Source organism: Canis lupus, chromosome 14 (genome assembly GCF_048164855.1).
Source record: "Canis lupus baileyi chromosome 14, mCanLup2.hap1, whole genome shotgun sequence".
Lineage (NCBI taxonomy): Eukaryota > Metazoa > Chordata > Mammalia > Carnivora > Canidae > Canis > Canis lupus.
The window spans coordinates 60,606,742-60,624,139 of record NC_132851.1 but is presented as its reverse complement, the minus strand read 5'-3'; the positions used below and the strand labels follow the sequence as shown (position 1 = coordinate 60,624,139).

Below are 17,398 nucleotides of genomic sequence, written 5' to 3'. Positions count from 1 at the left end.
TAGGATATGATCTTCCTGTCACTGATTTTCTTCATTTGTCCTACTCAGAGGAACTCTGCTGTGATGGGAAGATAGATTTCAAAGCTTGTAAATCTCCTTAAGTTCTAGCTTTTCTTCTTTGTTTTTGTTTTTGAATGACTTAGAGACATACTAAGATTCTCTGAGAAAAGGAATGTTCAAATAAATGAAGAATGAATAAATGAGTGAATAGATGAATGTATGAATAATAAATCAATTTAAGAATTTTAATGTGCATTCAGTGGAAAAGCAATCTGGATCTGAAAAAAAAAAAAAATAGTGCCCTAACGTTAGAAGACATGAGTTTGAGATGACTGCTGTTATATCAGAGAAGTCATTTAATCATCTCCAGGCTCAGTTTCCTCACCTGGAAAATGTGCTGAATTTTACCAAGTAGCCTCTAAGTTATCCTTCCCTTCTGATTTTAGATTTTAAGCTATTTAAGAGGCAGTAATATTATACTACATGGAGCTTATGTTTGTTATTATATTCTGGCACTTTAGCTTTTGTCCATTGGAAGACATGCTGCCTTTCCATAGCCAGTTGTCTAGGTTCTTTTTAATCAGTCAATGCACACATTTTCAATATTTCCTATACTCAACAGAATTCAGATCTCTCAAGTTCCACTAGATTTATTAGGCAAATGTATTACTTTGGCCAAAACTATCATCTTCTTAAGTATTTAGGTCCATACACTGAATCTTTTGTGCTTGCATTTACATATAAAATATATTTATGTTCAAAAGAAAAAATTCCTATAAATCAACTAATATCTATTTAAAATTACATTCAGTGCAAAACATTGCACTAAACCTTGTGAGGAAATATGAAAAATACTTTCTACCCCCAAAGCTAAATGAAAGGGATAAATAAAGCTGACTACAATGGCAAATTGCAGAGAAGGTGCACTACAAAATGAGTTAGATGACCAGGACCCATCCTCTCAGTCTCTGTTATTTCATATGTAAAGCTGGTATAATATCTTCCTCTCATGGATTTATAAAATTCCCACTCTTTACCAGGTATCTTATTAAATGTTGATGATAAAAATATGAACAACGCTAGTCTAGCCCATTAAGGAGTTCACAGTTAAGTTTAGATTAATATACATGCAAACAAATACTTGACACAATGTCATTAGCACTATTGTTAATCATATGGTTCTAGAAAAAAAAAAAAGCAACGAGTTATTTTTTTTCCTCCTAAATTGTGGGAATTTCCTCTAACCTTCATGTGATAAAAATATAATATATATATACCATCCCATTTGAAGTAGTCTTGTCAAATGAATTTAACCAAAATCTAATCAAGTCTTTAGATATTTTTAACCTTACAGTAAGTGAGAGGGATAGATGAAAGAATTAGTGAAACTGTAAGAAAGCACTGAGACAAGCAATAAGGTGGGGTGTTCTAAAAGACGACTGGTTTGATGTCTACAATTCAATGTCATTAAAAATAAAAGGAAGCAGGACTCTTCTTTTAGACTGAAAGACTTAGAAGATATAACAATCAAATATACTACATTGTTCTTGATAATGTCCTGATTTGTACAAACCATTATTAAATATAATGCAGATAATAGAGTGAGTTTGAAGATGGACTGGATAGTGGGAGATACTGAAGAAATATTGTTAATTTTTAGGAGTGTTATAGTATTGTGGTTATGTGGGAAAAACTCGGTTTATAATAGTGATTTAGTGAAAAATCATAATGTCCTATTTCACATTAAAATATGGCAGCAAAATGAATGAAGCAAAATGGCAAAAATATTAACAATTGAAAAATGATGTGATAAATACAAGGGTGTTCTACTCTACCACTCTAAATTTCTATGTGTCTGAAATATTTCGTAATAAAGACTTAAAAGACAAAAAGCAAATGGGATATTAGATTTGAAATCACTTTGTAAACTCTAAAAGGATAGATAGAGAAAAGAGAGAAAAAAAGGAGGAAGAAGGAATGGTGTTTTTTCAAGCATGTGTGCTACTTTGGACCACACTGCTAAGAGAAGTCAGACCTGGCCACCACAGAGAACCAGTGCCTCCAGAAATAGAAACCAGGAGCATAAAAATATCATGGATTCTCAGATCCTGATATTTTTAACACCTCTTTCACACCAAGATGACCTTGATGAAAATTGAAGACAAATGTCTTCTTGCTGGGAAAGGCAGACCAAAGCAACCTAATTTTATCCAAAAGAGAACCAGAAAGCCTTTAACTGTTGAAATGTAAGAGTAACTGGTGACTTTTCTTTTTTGCAGAACAGTAGGATTTCGCACCCAAAATAGAGATTTGAAACCATGGATGATTGCCCTTCTTGCTGTGTTATTACTGACAGTGGTGGCAGTAACCATTGGTCTTCTGGCTCACTTGTTAGTCTCTGGTATGTAAAAATTATGGATTCCACTCAGTCTGATTTCATTTTTCTGCAAACCTTCATTTGTACATCTGTATATGTAATTTCATCCAAAAACAGATTTGTACTTACCAACAAATGCCCCCATTTAGAATTTTTTAAATTTATTCAACCATTTTATCAATAAATAATTACTGACCGCCTATTATATATGAGTACCTTTCTGGATGACTCAGGACACAGTATTAAGTAAAGCAGACCAGGTACCTATCTACCTAGAGCTCACAACTTAGTATCCTTTTGCACCTCTACACAAAAGATCAAAAATAGTAACTGAAATTTACTAGCAATCATAATAAAGAACTCTAGTCACTCAAGTGAATAACTCTGATAAATTAGTTATTAAAATTGGCTCATTCACTCATCATTCTATCCACCAACATTGCAAAGGCAAAAGAAAAACATGTCTAATGAAATAATGAATTTTGAAATTAGTAAACTATAGATATGATAGAATTTTGCTACTTATTTTTAGAGAAAATTTTATTCTTTCCAAAATGATATTCAGCTATTTTTAAAAATTGTGTAAATAAATAAATAAAATTAGCATATTTATAATCATGTAAATACTGCATGTCAGAATTCTTTTTTTTTCAGAATTCTTTCTAAAATTGCATCTTTCTCTGCACAGACTGCAAACCATTAGTATTTTTTGACAAATCTCCATAGCGCCACTCACACAGATGTAAATGATAAAACAACTAGCTCAGGCTGCTTACTTGAATGGTTTCATCTATTGTCATCTTCCTCAGACTTGATGTGGAGTGATGAAGACTCCATTAGGAGCTTTCAAGGTTTTAAGAACACGGTTCTGGGCTTCCTATGACAATCCCACCAATGGCCAAAGACTCTTAGGTCAGTTAATTTGATTGCACAAAAACCCCTTTATTATGACTATAAGGTTTGATAACAATATGGATTGCATAGGTAAGTATCAGGGGGATCAAAAAAGCACTACAGAGTCTGGAGATGTCCCACACAGATGTACCATCCTGAGATCCCTCCTTCTTTCCTAGGTCCATAGCTGGGAAATTCATTTTATCTTCCCTGACTCAGGCTCCCCTGGGAGAGATACTGTTCTGTGGTTGCTTCATTCTTCATCTTTCTCTATATTTAACTCTTTGTAGCTTTCTTGTCCACCCGCCTCCCCAAGGCCATACTCCTAAGATTACAAGATTTCCCAGGAGTCTCCACTGCTCTCTGTTTTCTTACCTTTCCCAGTAGTCAAGCAGAGATCTGATTGTTTCACCCCAATTACACAATGTTCTTACCTCTCACCTTAAACAGGTTGTTTCCCTTTCTTTTCCTGTCTTTCTTATTGGGCCTGGCTCTCCCATTACAAATCAAAATTCACAAGGACACTCATTACTACTACTTCCAGTTGATTATAAGGTGGTATACATTTCATTGTCCATCAGCAAGGGACATAATAAGAATTAATTGAATTAATTGTTCCAGCTCTAGAACCACACTGTCTAGGTTTAAACTCAGGCAACTTACTAGTTATTATAGCATAGAGCAAGTTACTTAACACCTCTGAGTCTCACTTAACTTCATCTGTGAAATGGAGGTAACACCAATCTTAGAGAGCTAGAGTGAGTACCAAATAAATTAATACATGTAAAATACCCAGAATAGTGTTTGACAACATGGTAGACACTCAATAAATATCAGCTATTATTAACATAAAACATTAATTATCATTTTCATTAGTAGTATTACGAAAGTAAATTTTTAAAAATCTCAGTAATAATTTAACACTTTATGTTAGCCCCATTATATTTGTGCCTTAGATCCTGAAAGCTATTCCCATATCATGTGATTTCTTACTTTTCCTTGGTATCACAGGCCAGAAAATGGAGTATTATCATGGCACCTTTAAAATTTCAGATCTACAAGTTAATAGTCATTCTGAACAAAACAGCACATACCAACTTAAGGACTTACGGGAGATGAGCGAGAATATGGTAAGTCAAATGATATCCTTTCTGTTGTAAAATAATGTAGATGGAAGGGATTTGTGGATCATTTCACTCAATATTTCTCAATAGATGATCTTCTGACCATTTGCATCCAAATCACCTTGAAGGTTCCTAAGCCCCCACTCCAGACCACTGAATCAGTATCTAATGGGATGGGTAGGCAGGGATGGGGAGTAAAGGAATTTGCATTCTAACAAATAGCAATTCTGATAAACCACTCTTTCTAACTCAAACTCCTCATTTGAAGGTGAGAGAACTGAGGCCAACTGTATCCCAGCTTATGGCTTCCCCCATTGCCCCATAATATCATCCAAATGGTAGAGTTTAACCATATCAGAAGTGGTTATTTGTAAAACCACATGACTTATTTGTAGGATCCCATTTTAAGATCTAAAATATTTTTAAAATATATGAGAGAAAGAAAGATAATCACAAGTATTCATTTTATCTCACAGACATGCTAATAAGGATAAAATACCCATACCTATTGCATAATATTCTAATGCAATGCTAATAAATTTGTTAAAACTAAATACAAGACTACCCCCAAAAAGGAAAAAGTAAATTCAGTTATATAATAGTTCTGCTCAGGATGCTTGTGAACCATCACTCAAAAACTAAGCTCAATTTAACTCCTTTGACAAGAAAGCACAGGAATACAGTTATTTCAAAAGGGTGAGAATGGCAGGTGTATTGGTTTTAGTAGTCAAAGAATCTTTTTAGTTCAAAACATTTCCTTTCTTTCTCTAATCAATTTTCATGTTTTCAAATCACCATCTGATCTTTACCCTTATGCATACTCAATTGCCCATAATTGCAATAATATCGAGTTATAACCTATAATTTCAGTTCTCACTAAATCATACGGTTGTGTTCCATCTTGCAGTCTTGTCCCCCCAAATATTAATTAATGTTCATAGGCTGAAATATATCCTCCATTCTTTCATATCCACAGCACCTTAGAAAACAGCATTTGCAATCATTTCTTGAGGAATGCCAAAAAAACCTTGGATACATACCCTAGTACTTCCTTTATTCCTCTAATCCTGAGTGACTACACAACTTCTTCAATGTAAAAGCAGTAATAAAAAATCTGTCTTTGATATACAAAGTCTTTGAACTTGAGAAACATTTATAATAAATCAAGAAAGTTTAAAATCTGTTTTCTTTACATTTTATAGTCAACACTGCTGTTGTTTTAGGCTAATCAAGACACTGTCTTTTGCTTTTGTTTCTTTTGCCTTCGTGGATGTATCTTTCAAGAAGTTACTGTGGCTGAGTTCAAAAAGGCTGTTTCCTGTGTTCTCCTCTAGGATTTTGATGGAATCTTGTCTCACATTTAGATCCTTCATGTCCGCACATCTTTGCCAGCGCTTGGTATTATCTGGCTTGTTGATTTCTGCCGGCCTAACAAGCAAGAAGTTATATTGTATTTATGATTTAATTTACATTTTTCTAATTACTAATGAGTTTGTGCACTATTAAATATACTTGATAGCCCTTTGAGTTTTCATTTTTATAAATTGCCTATATCTAGGCTTTATCTGTTTCTCTATTAGAGTTATTTTTTTACTTGTTATTTTTCAGGAGTTCCTTATATTTCCTAGATGTGAACAGTTTGCTGGTTGTAGAAACTACAATTATCCATTCTGTTTTCTATTAATTTGGACCGTGTTATCCTTCATGATATAGAAATCCATAATTTTGAAATAATCATCTTCATCAATTTTCTTTGCTTTCAATGTATCTAAAGTCCACCTTTAAAAAAAAATAAAGTCCACCTTTGTGTATAATGTTAGGTAGGGACCCATGTTTTATTTTCCATGTAAGTGAGCTACTTTTCTCAATTTAACTAAACAGCCTTCCTTCCCAATATATGGTATGATTGTTCAGCTCTTTACATTTCTTTGCACTTGAGTCTTGCAGAAAAGGAAACATGATCTATCTCCTCAAATTGCTTCCAATCTCTTTGGAGAGATGAGAGTGACACACCTGAAACTGAACAGCATGACATAATTAAGGACTAAATTGTATGTTGAGGACCTTAAGTGCAGAATAACTTCAAAGAAAGGGAAGTTCAACTAGGTTTGCCATAGTCAAGAAAGGCTTTGTATTATTTAGCCCTGTTTAAATGAGACAGGTATCCTTTTTCCTCCACTCACCCAGTCACCTTTAGAAGAACTACACAAAAGGTTCATGCCTCATCCTGAGCCACTCCTGTTTATTGTTGCTAAAATCCCAATGAATAAAACCCAGATTCCTGTCTCTGCCCTATATGAGTGCTAATTAGACAGCCAAGAAAGACAGGTTGCAGGTCCTGTTCTTCCTCATAATTTGGGATTTACTGATTTGAAGGCAAACAGAGATGCAAAAGTAAATTGAGTTCATGTTCAGATACTGCTAAAAGAACCAGACACCAGTAATTCATGACACTCCCAAACAGGTAGTCATCTACTTTAATTATTATAAGTTTGGGTGGGGTCACTGGCTGAGATAGTACTTTATTTGAAGAAACATATTTCAGAAATATCAGGAAATATTTTTAAACTATAGGGTCATTACAAATGTGAAAGTTATAAGCTTGTAATATCAGAACAATAAGTAATATGTGTTGAGTGCCAAGTACTACATTGAGCATCTTATATATATATATTATTTTAGTTAATCCTCAAAAACAACTTTATGAGGTAGGTTCAATTAGTATCACAATTTTACAGATGAGAAAAATCAAGGTACTAAAAAGTTAATTTACTCAAGATCATACGGCTAGTAAATAACATTTAAGATTTGAGATTACATGTTCTTAATAAATTTCAGTCAATCCTAAAACTCATCTGTGTGATTTGACTCCTAACTACAATTCCACAAAATTCCAGATATCAAGTAATTATCCCTGGCACATTAGTCGCTTTCAATTACACTGTCAACATGGGCCAGTGACCATTGTTTGCATTAACAATACCAATAGTTGGGTATTTTCTTAAGGTTGTCTCTTCCAGAAAAATACTGCTCCTGTGCCCAAGGACACCAGAAAAGAGCCTAAAATGATTCTCAAAATATCCTTGATACTTTGTGTCTACAACTGTAGAAACAAGGAACTTGGAAACAAAGAGATGCAAGGACATAAACCAATTAGAAACATTCTCTAAAAGAATTAGAAGACAAAAGTAAGAGATCTGGCTCTGATCAACACTGAGTCAGGAAGTGTCTCTACCAAGAAAAGTCAACTGAGTCAAGACAAACTTAGCAAAGGTGTTTGTCTTAAAGTTTGGAGTTGCATAAGGTAAGAGAAGTAAAAGATGTTCCATGCTTGGTGGAGGGCTGTGATCCTATGCCTAGAGAGAAGAAATTGGATTTGGAAGATTTGAGAGAAAACTAAGCAGACATTATCAGGAAACTTCACGTTCAGAGTTAGAAAAATTGGATGTAGAGTACGGCTGAGTCCTTACTTGAGAACATGGACTTAAATTTATTTTGTAATTAAAGATGAGGCATATCTGGAAGAGGAAGATGTGTATCACTGCACCTCTACCTTCAATGTGTTTAATGTGAATCCTGGAAGAAAAAGATAATTGTTGTATATTTCATGTCTAATCTGCAGTGTAACAGTGCAAAGGAGGCATGATTATCTACACTTTGCTGATAAGAGAATGAAACCTCTGAAATTAAGGTCCTCAGCCGGTAAATGACAGGGGGAGATGTGAACCATAGAGGCAATTTGAACATGTGCTCTTTTATTAAATTGTTCTACTTGTCAGGAAGGAGCTCAGCTAAGATAGGAAACTCAGTTCTACATCAATTCTTCTTCCATTTAATATTTAAATTTATTTTTTTCCTATTTTTTTATAAATTTTGTTAGTTAAAAATTACATATGTTAAAAAAATTACATATGTTGTGCTAGGTAACTTTTACGTAAGCAACATGCCAGATTTATTTATTATAAGTATGTCCTCCAATTTCCTCATTTCCGGATATCGGCTTTGTGTTCAGCTTTATTGAGATAATTTAGAGGTAACATTGTGTTATTGTATGGTATAAAACATGTTGATTTGATATACTGCAAAATGATTATCACCGTAACACCTCCATCATGTCACATAATTACCCTTTCTTTTGTGGTGAGAACATTTCAGATCTTATTCTTTTAGCCACATGCAAGTGTATAACACACTACTATTAGCTATACTCCCCATATTGTACATTAGATCAGTTTGTACCCTTTGATCAACATTTTCCTGCTTCTCCCACACCCCTGCCCCCACCCCCAGCCTACTCTGTTTCCATGAATTCAGCTTTTTGGAGTCCACTTAAGTGATATCATACAGTATTTGTCTTTGTCTGATTTATTTCACTTAGCGTAATGCCCTTAAGTTCTAGCCATGTTGTCCCAAATAGCGGGATTTCCTTCCTTTTTGTGGCTGAATATTCCTGTGTGTGCATGCACATTTGTATACACACACACACACGCACACAGACACCACATCTTCTTTATCCATTTATCCATCCACAAACACTTAGGTTGTTTCCACATCTTAACTATGGTGAATTAATACCCTAATGAACATAGGAGTTCAGATATCTCTTCTGTATCCTCTTTTCATTTCTTTTGGATATATATACACAGAGGTGGGATAGCTAGCTCTTTATATACTTGGATATTAACCTTTTATCAGATACATGATTTGCAAATATTTTCTTGCATTCCTTAGGTTTCCTTTACATTCTGTTGGTGACTTCGTTTGATGTGCTGGAGCTTTTTAGTTTGATGGAGTCCCACATACTAATTTTTGCTTTTGTTGCTCGTGCTTTTAATGTCTTATTCAAATAACTGTCGCCACACCAACGCCAAGAAGCTTTTCCCCTATGATTTCTTCTATAAGTTTTATGGTTTCAGGTCTTATGTTTAAGTCTTTAATCCCTTTTGAATTATTTTTGAGATGGCGTATAGAGGCCCTATTTCATTCTTCTGTATGTGGTTTTCCGGCTTTTCAACACTATATATTGTAGAGATTACCCTTTCCTCATTGAGTATTCTTGGCTGCCTTGTTAAATATTAGCTGATCATATATGTGAAATCTTTAGGATTTTCTCTATATAAGATCGTAAATCTTCAAATAAAAATAACTTATTTCCTTCTGATTTGGATGCCTCTTATTTCTTTTTCCTGCTTAATTGCTCTGGCTAGAACTCCAGTAACATGTTGAATAGGAGTGGTGAAAGTAGGCACCCTAAGGGTTCTGTTCCTGATTTTAGAGAGGAAGATTTCAACCTTTCCCTGTGAAATATTATATAAGCTATGATCTGTGGGCTTTCCATAGATGGCCTTTATTATGTTGAGGTTTGTTCTTTCTATATACAATTTGTTGAGCATTTTTTATCATAAAATGATGTTGTATTGGTCAAATGATCTTTCTGCACCTATTGAGATAATCATATGATTTTTATCTTTCATTCTATGAATGTGGGTGTCACATTTATTGGTTTGTGTATGTTGAAGCATCCTTGTACCTCAGGAATAAATACTACTTGATCATAATGTATCATCCCTTTAATATATTGTTGAATATGATTTGCTAATTTTGTTGAGAATTTATGCATCTATGTTCATCAGAGATTTTAATCTGTAGTTTTCTTGTGTCATTATCTGGCTTTGGTATCAAGTATTTGGAAGCTTTATCCAAGTATTTGGAAGTATTTGGAAGCTTTCCTTCTTCTTCAATTTTTTGGAAGAGTTTGAGAAGAACTAGTGTTAATTTTCTTTAAGTATTTGGTAGCATTCACTAGTGAAACCATTGTCTTGGGTTTTTCTGTACTGGGAGGTTTTGATTACTGATTCAACCTCCTTACTCCTTATTGATCTGTTCAGATTTTCTATTTCTTCATGACTTAATCTTGGTAGGTTGTATGTTTCCAGGAGTTTATCCATCTTTTAGGTTATCCAATTTTTAGTATATAATTATTCACAGTAGTCTCTTATGATCGTTTGTATTTCTGTAGTATCTGTTATAATATTCCTTCTTTCATTTTCTGATTTTGAGTCTTCTCCCTCTCTTAGTTTAGCCAAAGGTTTGTCAATTTTGTTTACCTTTCCATAAAACCAACCTTAGTTTTGTTGGTCTTTTCTCTTGTCTGTTAGTCTTTCATTTATTTCTGCTTTAACCTTTGTTATTTCCTTCTTTCTGCTAACTCTGGGCTTTGTGTTTTCTTCTACTTCTTTTTTAAAATTTTAATTCCACTATTGTTAACATAGTGTTATATAAGTTTCAGGTGCATAATAGTTTTTCTTCTTTTCTAATTCTTTGAGGTGTGAAGTTCGTTGTTTATTTAAGATCTTTCTTTTTTTCTCAATATAGGTATTTATCACCATGAACTTCCATCTTAGAGCTGTTTTGGTTCAAACATAGTTTTGGCATATGTTTCCATTTTCATTTGTTTCAAGATTATTTATTTTCCTTTTGGTTTCTCCTCTGACCCATTGGTTGCTCAGAAGTGTATTGCTTAATTTGTGAATTTTCTGGCTTTCCTCCAGTTATTAGCTTCTAGTTTCATACCATTGTAGTCACAAAACAGTATGATTTCAGTCTTAAATATTTGCTAAGACTTGTTTTGTGACCTATGATGATCTATCATAAAGAATGTTCTGTGTGTGCTTGAGAAGAATGTGTATTTTCTTGCTGTTGGGTGAAATGTTCTATATATGTCTGTTAAGTCCTTGGTCTAAAGTGTGGTCAAGTCCAAAGTTTTCTTGTTAATTTTCTGTCTGGATGATGGATCCACACTAAAAATGGGGTATTGAAGTCCTCTACTATTGTTGTATAGTCTATTTATCTCTTCAGATCTGTTTGTATTTGCTTGATTTATTTAAGTACTCTAATGTTAGGTAAATATTTATTATGATTATATCTTCTCAATGAATTGACTCCTTTATCATTATAAAATGACTTGCTTTGTCTCTTGTTACCAGTTTTGGCTTCCTTTTTTTTTTTTTTTTTTTAAGATTTTATTTATTTATTCATGAGAGACAGAGAGAGAGAGAGGCAGAGACACAGGCAGAGGAAGAAGCACGCTCCATGCAGGGAGCCCGACGTGGGACTCCATTCCAGGTCTCCAGGATCACTGGCCCTGGCTGCAGGCAGCGCTCAACGCTCTAAGCCGCTGCACCACCCCCCAATTTTGGCTTCTTGTCTCTTGTCTGTATCAGGTCTTTGAGGAGGAAGACAACAGAAACAATGCTAATAGAGGAAGGAGGTTGATAAAAATATCTGCATATGTATGTTTAGCATAAACAATCCATGATTGGGAAAAAAAATGTGGATAGGTGTTTTCTGAGAAAAGTTTTTTTTGAAAAAAGAAGCAATATTAACCATCTCTAAACTTCCTGACAAAGACTACAGCACAATCTTTACTAGATAATCTATTTAGATTATTGCTCATCACTCAGGAACTATAACAGTATCTAACAGTAATGATTCATATCCTCTCTTTTTCTCATTCTCACTGAATAATTAAATTTAGAAATTTCAAGGACAGCACACCTGGAGAGAACAGGAACCTTCTAAAAAATGACCTTTCTTTGCCTCAGGTATTCTGGTTTAAATATCTTTAGTACAGTTTAAAAAGACACAAATTATATATTTTCCTCTTCTAAAATGGTAATTCAGAGATCTAAGCTTTTGTGTTATACCAAGTTAATAATTTATCTTTTATCAATCTTAATTGTAAACATTTTAATTTACTGAATTTACTTTGCCTCTCAATCTCAAGAATAAAAACCAATTTGGAGTAAGATTATCCACTATATTGTTGCTTGGTAAGTGTGATTAGAGAGTCACAGATGTCCATCTGTTTCTTTCTGTTATCCTACAAGGAGATACTGAGGAATGACTAGTACAATCAAAGAAATAACTTTGATAATATCGCATAGTGTCACACCCCATTTGTTGAGATCATTACCTCCTAGTTTAGAGTAATCAGAAAGTCACATTTCCCTGGCACTCACCCACACACCCATAGACCCCATATGACACTGGATCCAAATGCCATATCTAATAGACATAGCACTGGGTTCAAAACTGTGGCAAGGTCTTGTTTTTTGTTTTTTTTGGTTTTTTTTTAAGGACTTTTTTTTTTTTTAACACAAAATGACTCAATATCCAGAAGGCTATCAAGCTTCAGAATCCTATAAACACCATTACTGCTCAGGTTTGGCCATGCTCTTTGTAGATTTAGAAAAATTATTCATAGCTGACTTCTTGATTCTTGGGTTTTGCCAAAAATCTAGAATTATAAATAGATACAACTTTAAAAATTGCAGTAAGAACTACCAAGATTTTATTCCTCATTTTTAGAGAGCAAAGAAAACAGACTGGTGTTATAACAGTTTCTTAACTCTTTACATGCTACCTGCTACACATCAGTGGGTAGGAGCCTTTAGTAAAAACACACGTGTATGCTCATCCCAAGGTCAGCTGGTTCACTACTTTGTCACATTGGGCAAGTCACTTCCTCATCTATATAATTCAGATAATAATAGTATTCACCTCAGAGGGTTGATGAGAAAAGCAAATGAGCTCACAAATACAATGGAGTTAGTGCTTGGTGAACAGGTGACACACAACTGTGATGACTATTCTTACTCTTATAACTATTGTAGTCTCATCATGGAGGAGCTTTCCACAAGCAATCAAATTACCTGAAAATGTCCAAAAGGAGGAAGAGTACCCATCAGTAATTCATAGTCAATTTGTTTTTTTCTTCAGAAGCATTAGTCTAAATCTAATGAAAAGCTCATTAAAAACTCTTGCAAATTTCTTAGTAAATGCAGGTCTTTCTGATAAATTCTTTCTTTCTTTTCTTTCTTTCTTTCTTTCTTTTCTTTCTTTCTTTCTTTCTTTCTTTCTTTCTTTCTTTCTTTCTTTCTTTCTTTCTTTCTTTCTTTCTTCTTTCTTTCTTTCTTTTCTTTCTCCAAAAACATGCTGTATTCCTATATATTGTAGGGCATGAAAAAAATCACCATACTGATCCATACAGGGTGTGCAGTATAGTAACGGAGATAACTTATTTGCATAAATGACTATGTTAAGGAGGGAGTTGAAGGGATAAGAAAAATTAAGACAGGAAGAGGAAAGATTACTCTGAGGTATAAAGAATAACCACAAAGTCAATTAAGTCTTATTTAAGACTAAACGTGTGTGTGTGTGTGTGTGTGTGTGTGTGTTTAAAGCATCTCTTATACTGTTCTTTGCGTGCTACTCTTATTATAATTAGGAGACAGCAACAGGATCTGAAGTCTTCTTCATGGCATGTTTGTGGATTCTTTAATTTCTGGTGCTCATGTGGTGTGACATTGAAATAAACTGTTTTTATACTCCATTGGCCAATTTTTGGTGGCATCTTTCTGAAGTTTGCAGTCTCAGTCATGAAACACCTCCTATGTAAACACTGGGGTTGCTGAGAGAGAAGTCAAGTTGGGAAGCATCTGACAGTGAAAGGCAAGCAACATGTATAAACAGACTTGGGTCAGGAATGAGAACTGAACGGTTGGGCGCAGTCTGTTAGTTGGAGTTACAGCCTCTCCCTAACTCTTTCATTAAACACCCCACTAACGTTCAATTGCCCTTTGAGAACTTAATCTCAGTGCAACTGCCAGCATTTCAACATCATCAAAATAAAGAAGTACTACCCTGAAAGGGGTGGGGTCTGTGTTTAATGTTAAGTGACTAAGTTCAACCAGCAAACTCTGCAAATGCCCCAGAATGGGAGGTAGGTTAGATTTATAAATCACTCTCTATTAGCTTGTGTAAATAACACATTTATAAAAACCCACATGCAATTTTTTAAAAACAAAACTTCTTCACATTTAGAATGCCAAAGTGTCAGCAGAATGTTCCTTATGAGGCAAGCTTTCAACTTTTAGGAAAAATTAATAATTATTTTAGTGACTCGTCCCTAGAAAGTTAGTTCATATATAAGATCCATTCAGCAATAAGGTTTACGCTCATGTTTTCTCTGATCTCCCCCCTTCGAAAATTTCTTTATTGTAGCCAGTCCCTGTGCTGCAGTATTTCTGTGTTTTCCTCAGGCTACTTGGATCACCTAAACATCCTGGGCCTCACCCCAAGCTAATCAAAGAGGCTTTAGAGGGGCAGGGTCCTGGAATTTGTATTAGAGGAAAATTTTATTTCTCTGATTACTGAAGTCACTTATACCTAGATTCTTGTTAATGACATTCTTTCAGCTTCTATCTTTCCAGACAACTGAACCATGCAAAGACGGGAAGGACACTGGGTGTAGATACTCTTCTCAGTAGCCATGTGACTTTAGAATGATGTCACATATAGTCAAAACTTAATCTCATACCTTCACCAACAATTACAAACAGCCAAAGGAATGATCGTGGGTAGAATTTCAGAGGATAATTACAAACCAAACTTCTGTAAATACTCAACTGTCATTTACTTTTCTTCCCTTTCATATTTAGCACTTTTCTTCCTGTTGGGTTGGTGTTTTGTTGTTGTTGGGTTGTTTTGTTTTGTTTTGTTTTGTTTTGCCTTTTCTTTCCTTTTGGATTTTTTCCCCCAGATACTGTAACAAGACTAGGTATGTGTAACAAGAAGAGAAATGGTTACAACCATGCCACTCCTGCAAAAACGTATCTTCCAAGACAGTTCTAGTTTATAAACCTCACACCTCCCCAGTCCATTTAAGCTTTTCTTATGTAAATGAAAATAAGTATATATTTTGGATACTAACAATTTTTCTATTTTCTAAATACTGCCTTTGATCTTCAGGTTTACAAATACATGATTAATTATATCGACGGGCAGCCCTGGTGGCTCAGCAGTTTAGTGTCACCTTCAGCCCAGGGCCTGGTCCTGGAGACCTGGGATCGAGTCCCACGTCGGGCTCCCTGCATGGAGCCTGCTTCTCCCTCTGCCTGTGTCTCTGCCTCTCTCTCTGTGTGTCTCTCATTAATAAAATCTTTTTAAAAAATTATATTTTGACAAGCTTTATACCTTAAGTCAACCAAATGTTTATTTTATAACTTATTGTTTCATAATCTCTGAAAGAACTTGAAGTAAAATGCACATCACAATTAACAAAGAGTCTGTGCGATCAATGAGAAGAGACACACTGGCAAATTGAAGATCTAAATTTAATTCCCAATTTATTATCCACCCAATGCCAGGGAAATTTACAATCTCCTTTTCAAATAAAATATGGATCAAAATAATGTTTATTCCATACCAGTTATTGTAAGGGTTAAAGGAGATGAGGAATATTTTGTGTCCCAATTAAGTATTTGTGAATGCCCAGTGGTTCCTTGATCTCTGAAATAGCCTTTCATTAATTTTTATGTTTTTGTCTTTTTCCAAATGAAAGTTGGTGACTGCTCCTTCCTTAAGGATTTAGGACATGGTTTTTGTACCTTTGGTTCTTCTACCAAGTGTGAAATGCAGTGCTCAACGTTTAGTTCAGATGACACTGTTGCCACCCAGTGGCACTAGGAGATATGCAAGCCAAAATCCAGGTGTGATAAACCACAGCCACACAGAGCTGGATCAGTCAATTAAAATTCTGTGCAAATGAACCAAAAAACCGTAGCTTATCTTTTCCTTCCTTGGTTATATAAACTAAGTAATACAACTTTGATCTAAATATGCAACACCATATTACTCTTTCTTCCTCTCTGATTTACCCTAGGGCCCACAATCAACCATTTAAAAATCATTGGCTCTCTCCCAAATCCCTAATGCCTATTCTCTGTACTTAAACCAAAAAGCTGCAGGGAAATCTGAGACGGCAATGCCAGGATGAGGGGTAGGGAACCACCTGCATGTAGTTCACTACCAAAATATACCCGGCATTTTATGTGTGTTTAATCTTTACACCCTATGAGTAGCACATCAATATCTTTGTTTTACAGGTTAGGAAATTGAAGCTCAGATTGATTCAAGAACTTCCAACATTGCCCAGTTCATAGGCAGCAGGATAGGCTTCAAACCCAGCTCTCAACCAAGGTTGTCTCCATCATCTCTCAAGGCCTCCCTCCATGTCACATCTTGGCTCTGTGTCTTTTGGCTTCATCTTCTGTAGAATTTGGGAGGATATCTTCTATTCAAAATACCTATGTTAGCACATTAGAATCACCTGGGAAGGCTTTTAAAAATATGAATGCCTAGATTCCCTCCTGATCAATTTTATCCAAAACTCTGAGAGAGGGACTCCAGTATCTATAATTTTTTTTAAAAAAATCTGTCATTGATTGTTTCATTGTGAGAGTTGAGAACCATCAGTATAAATAATATTACTCATGTTAAAACTCTTTTCTATTGCTTTAGTATTTAATCAGAAGGATATTCTTATTATAAAATATCTTATTAACACAGACTTTTTCTCTTGTTGTAATCATAGGTGGATGAGATATTTATAGATTCAGCCTTGAACAAGCATTATATCAAGAACCAAGTAGTCAGACTGACGTATGTATATTTGGGCAAAGGTGGACTCCCAGCCTGGAGGGATATAGGGCAAAAAAGATGGGAACTCTCAAAAAAAAAAAAAAAAAAAGATGGGAACTCTCATATATTGTTGCCTCTGTGGGCTTGCTCTTGCCTAGGATTTCTCATGAATAGTATCTCTATAGCAGTCTGGAGATATAGAGGGCTGACCATCATTTTCTAAATGCAAAAACAAAGATACAGGAAGTTAAGTGATACATTCAAAGTTCCCCAAGTGACAGAAAAAGGACTCAAACCCCATGGACTGATTGTAAAGCCCAAGACTACCAGAACCTGTGGCCATGGGAAAACCTACCAAGTTGTCTTTTTTTGACAGATGTGCCATTTCAAAAATAAGAAGGCAAAGTTGACTACAGGATGGGATCATAAATTTTACCTGTAATGAAGCCCCAGGAGGCATGCCCAAACAAAAAGATGTTCATGTTCTAACAGATTTTCTGTTTGTTATGGTAAAGGGGGA

At 34.8% G+C, this 17,398-nt stretch overlaps 1 protein-coding gene across 1 annotated transcript in view; it reads left to right on the top strand.

Moving 5' to 3' along the window:
- The first annotated feature begins 2,274 nt into the window (after positions 1 to 2,274).
- The window catches only part of TMPRSS11A (transmembrane serine protease 11A), a 30,554-nt gene continuing 15,430 nt past the window's right edge, over positions 2,275 to 17,398 (top strand). Inside the window, 3 exon segments of the mRNA XM_072773904.1 lie at positions 2,275 to 2,401; positions 4,283 to 4,437; positions 16,832 to 16,899. Coding sequence (XP_072630005.1) covers positions 2,323 to 2,401; positions 4,283 to 4,437; positions 16,832 to 16,899 — 302 coding nt within the window. The 5' untranslated portion in view covers positions 2,275 to 2,322.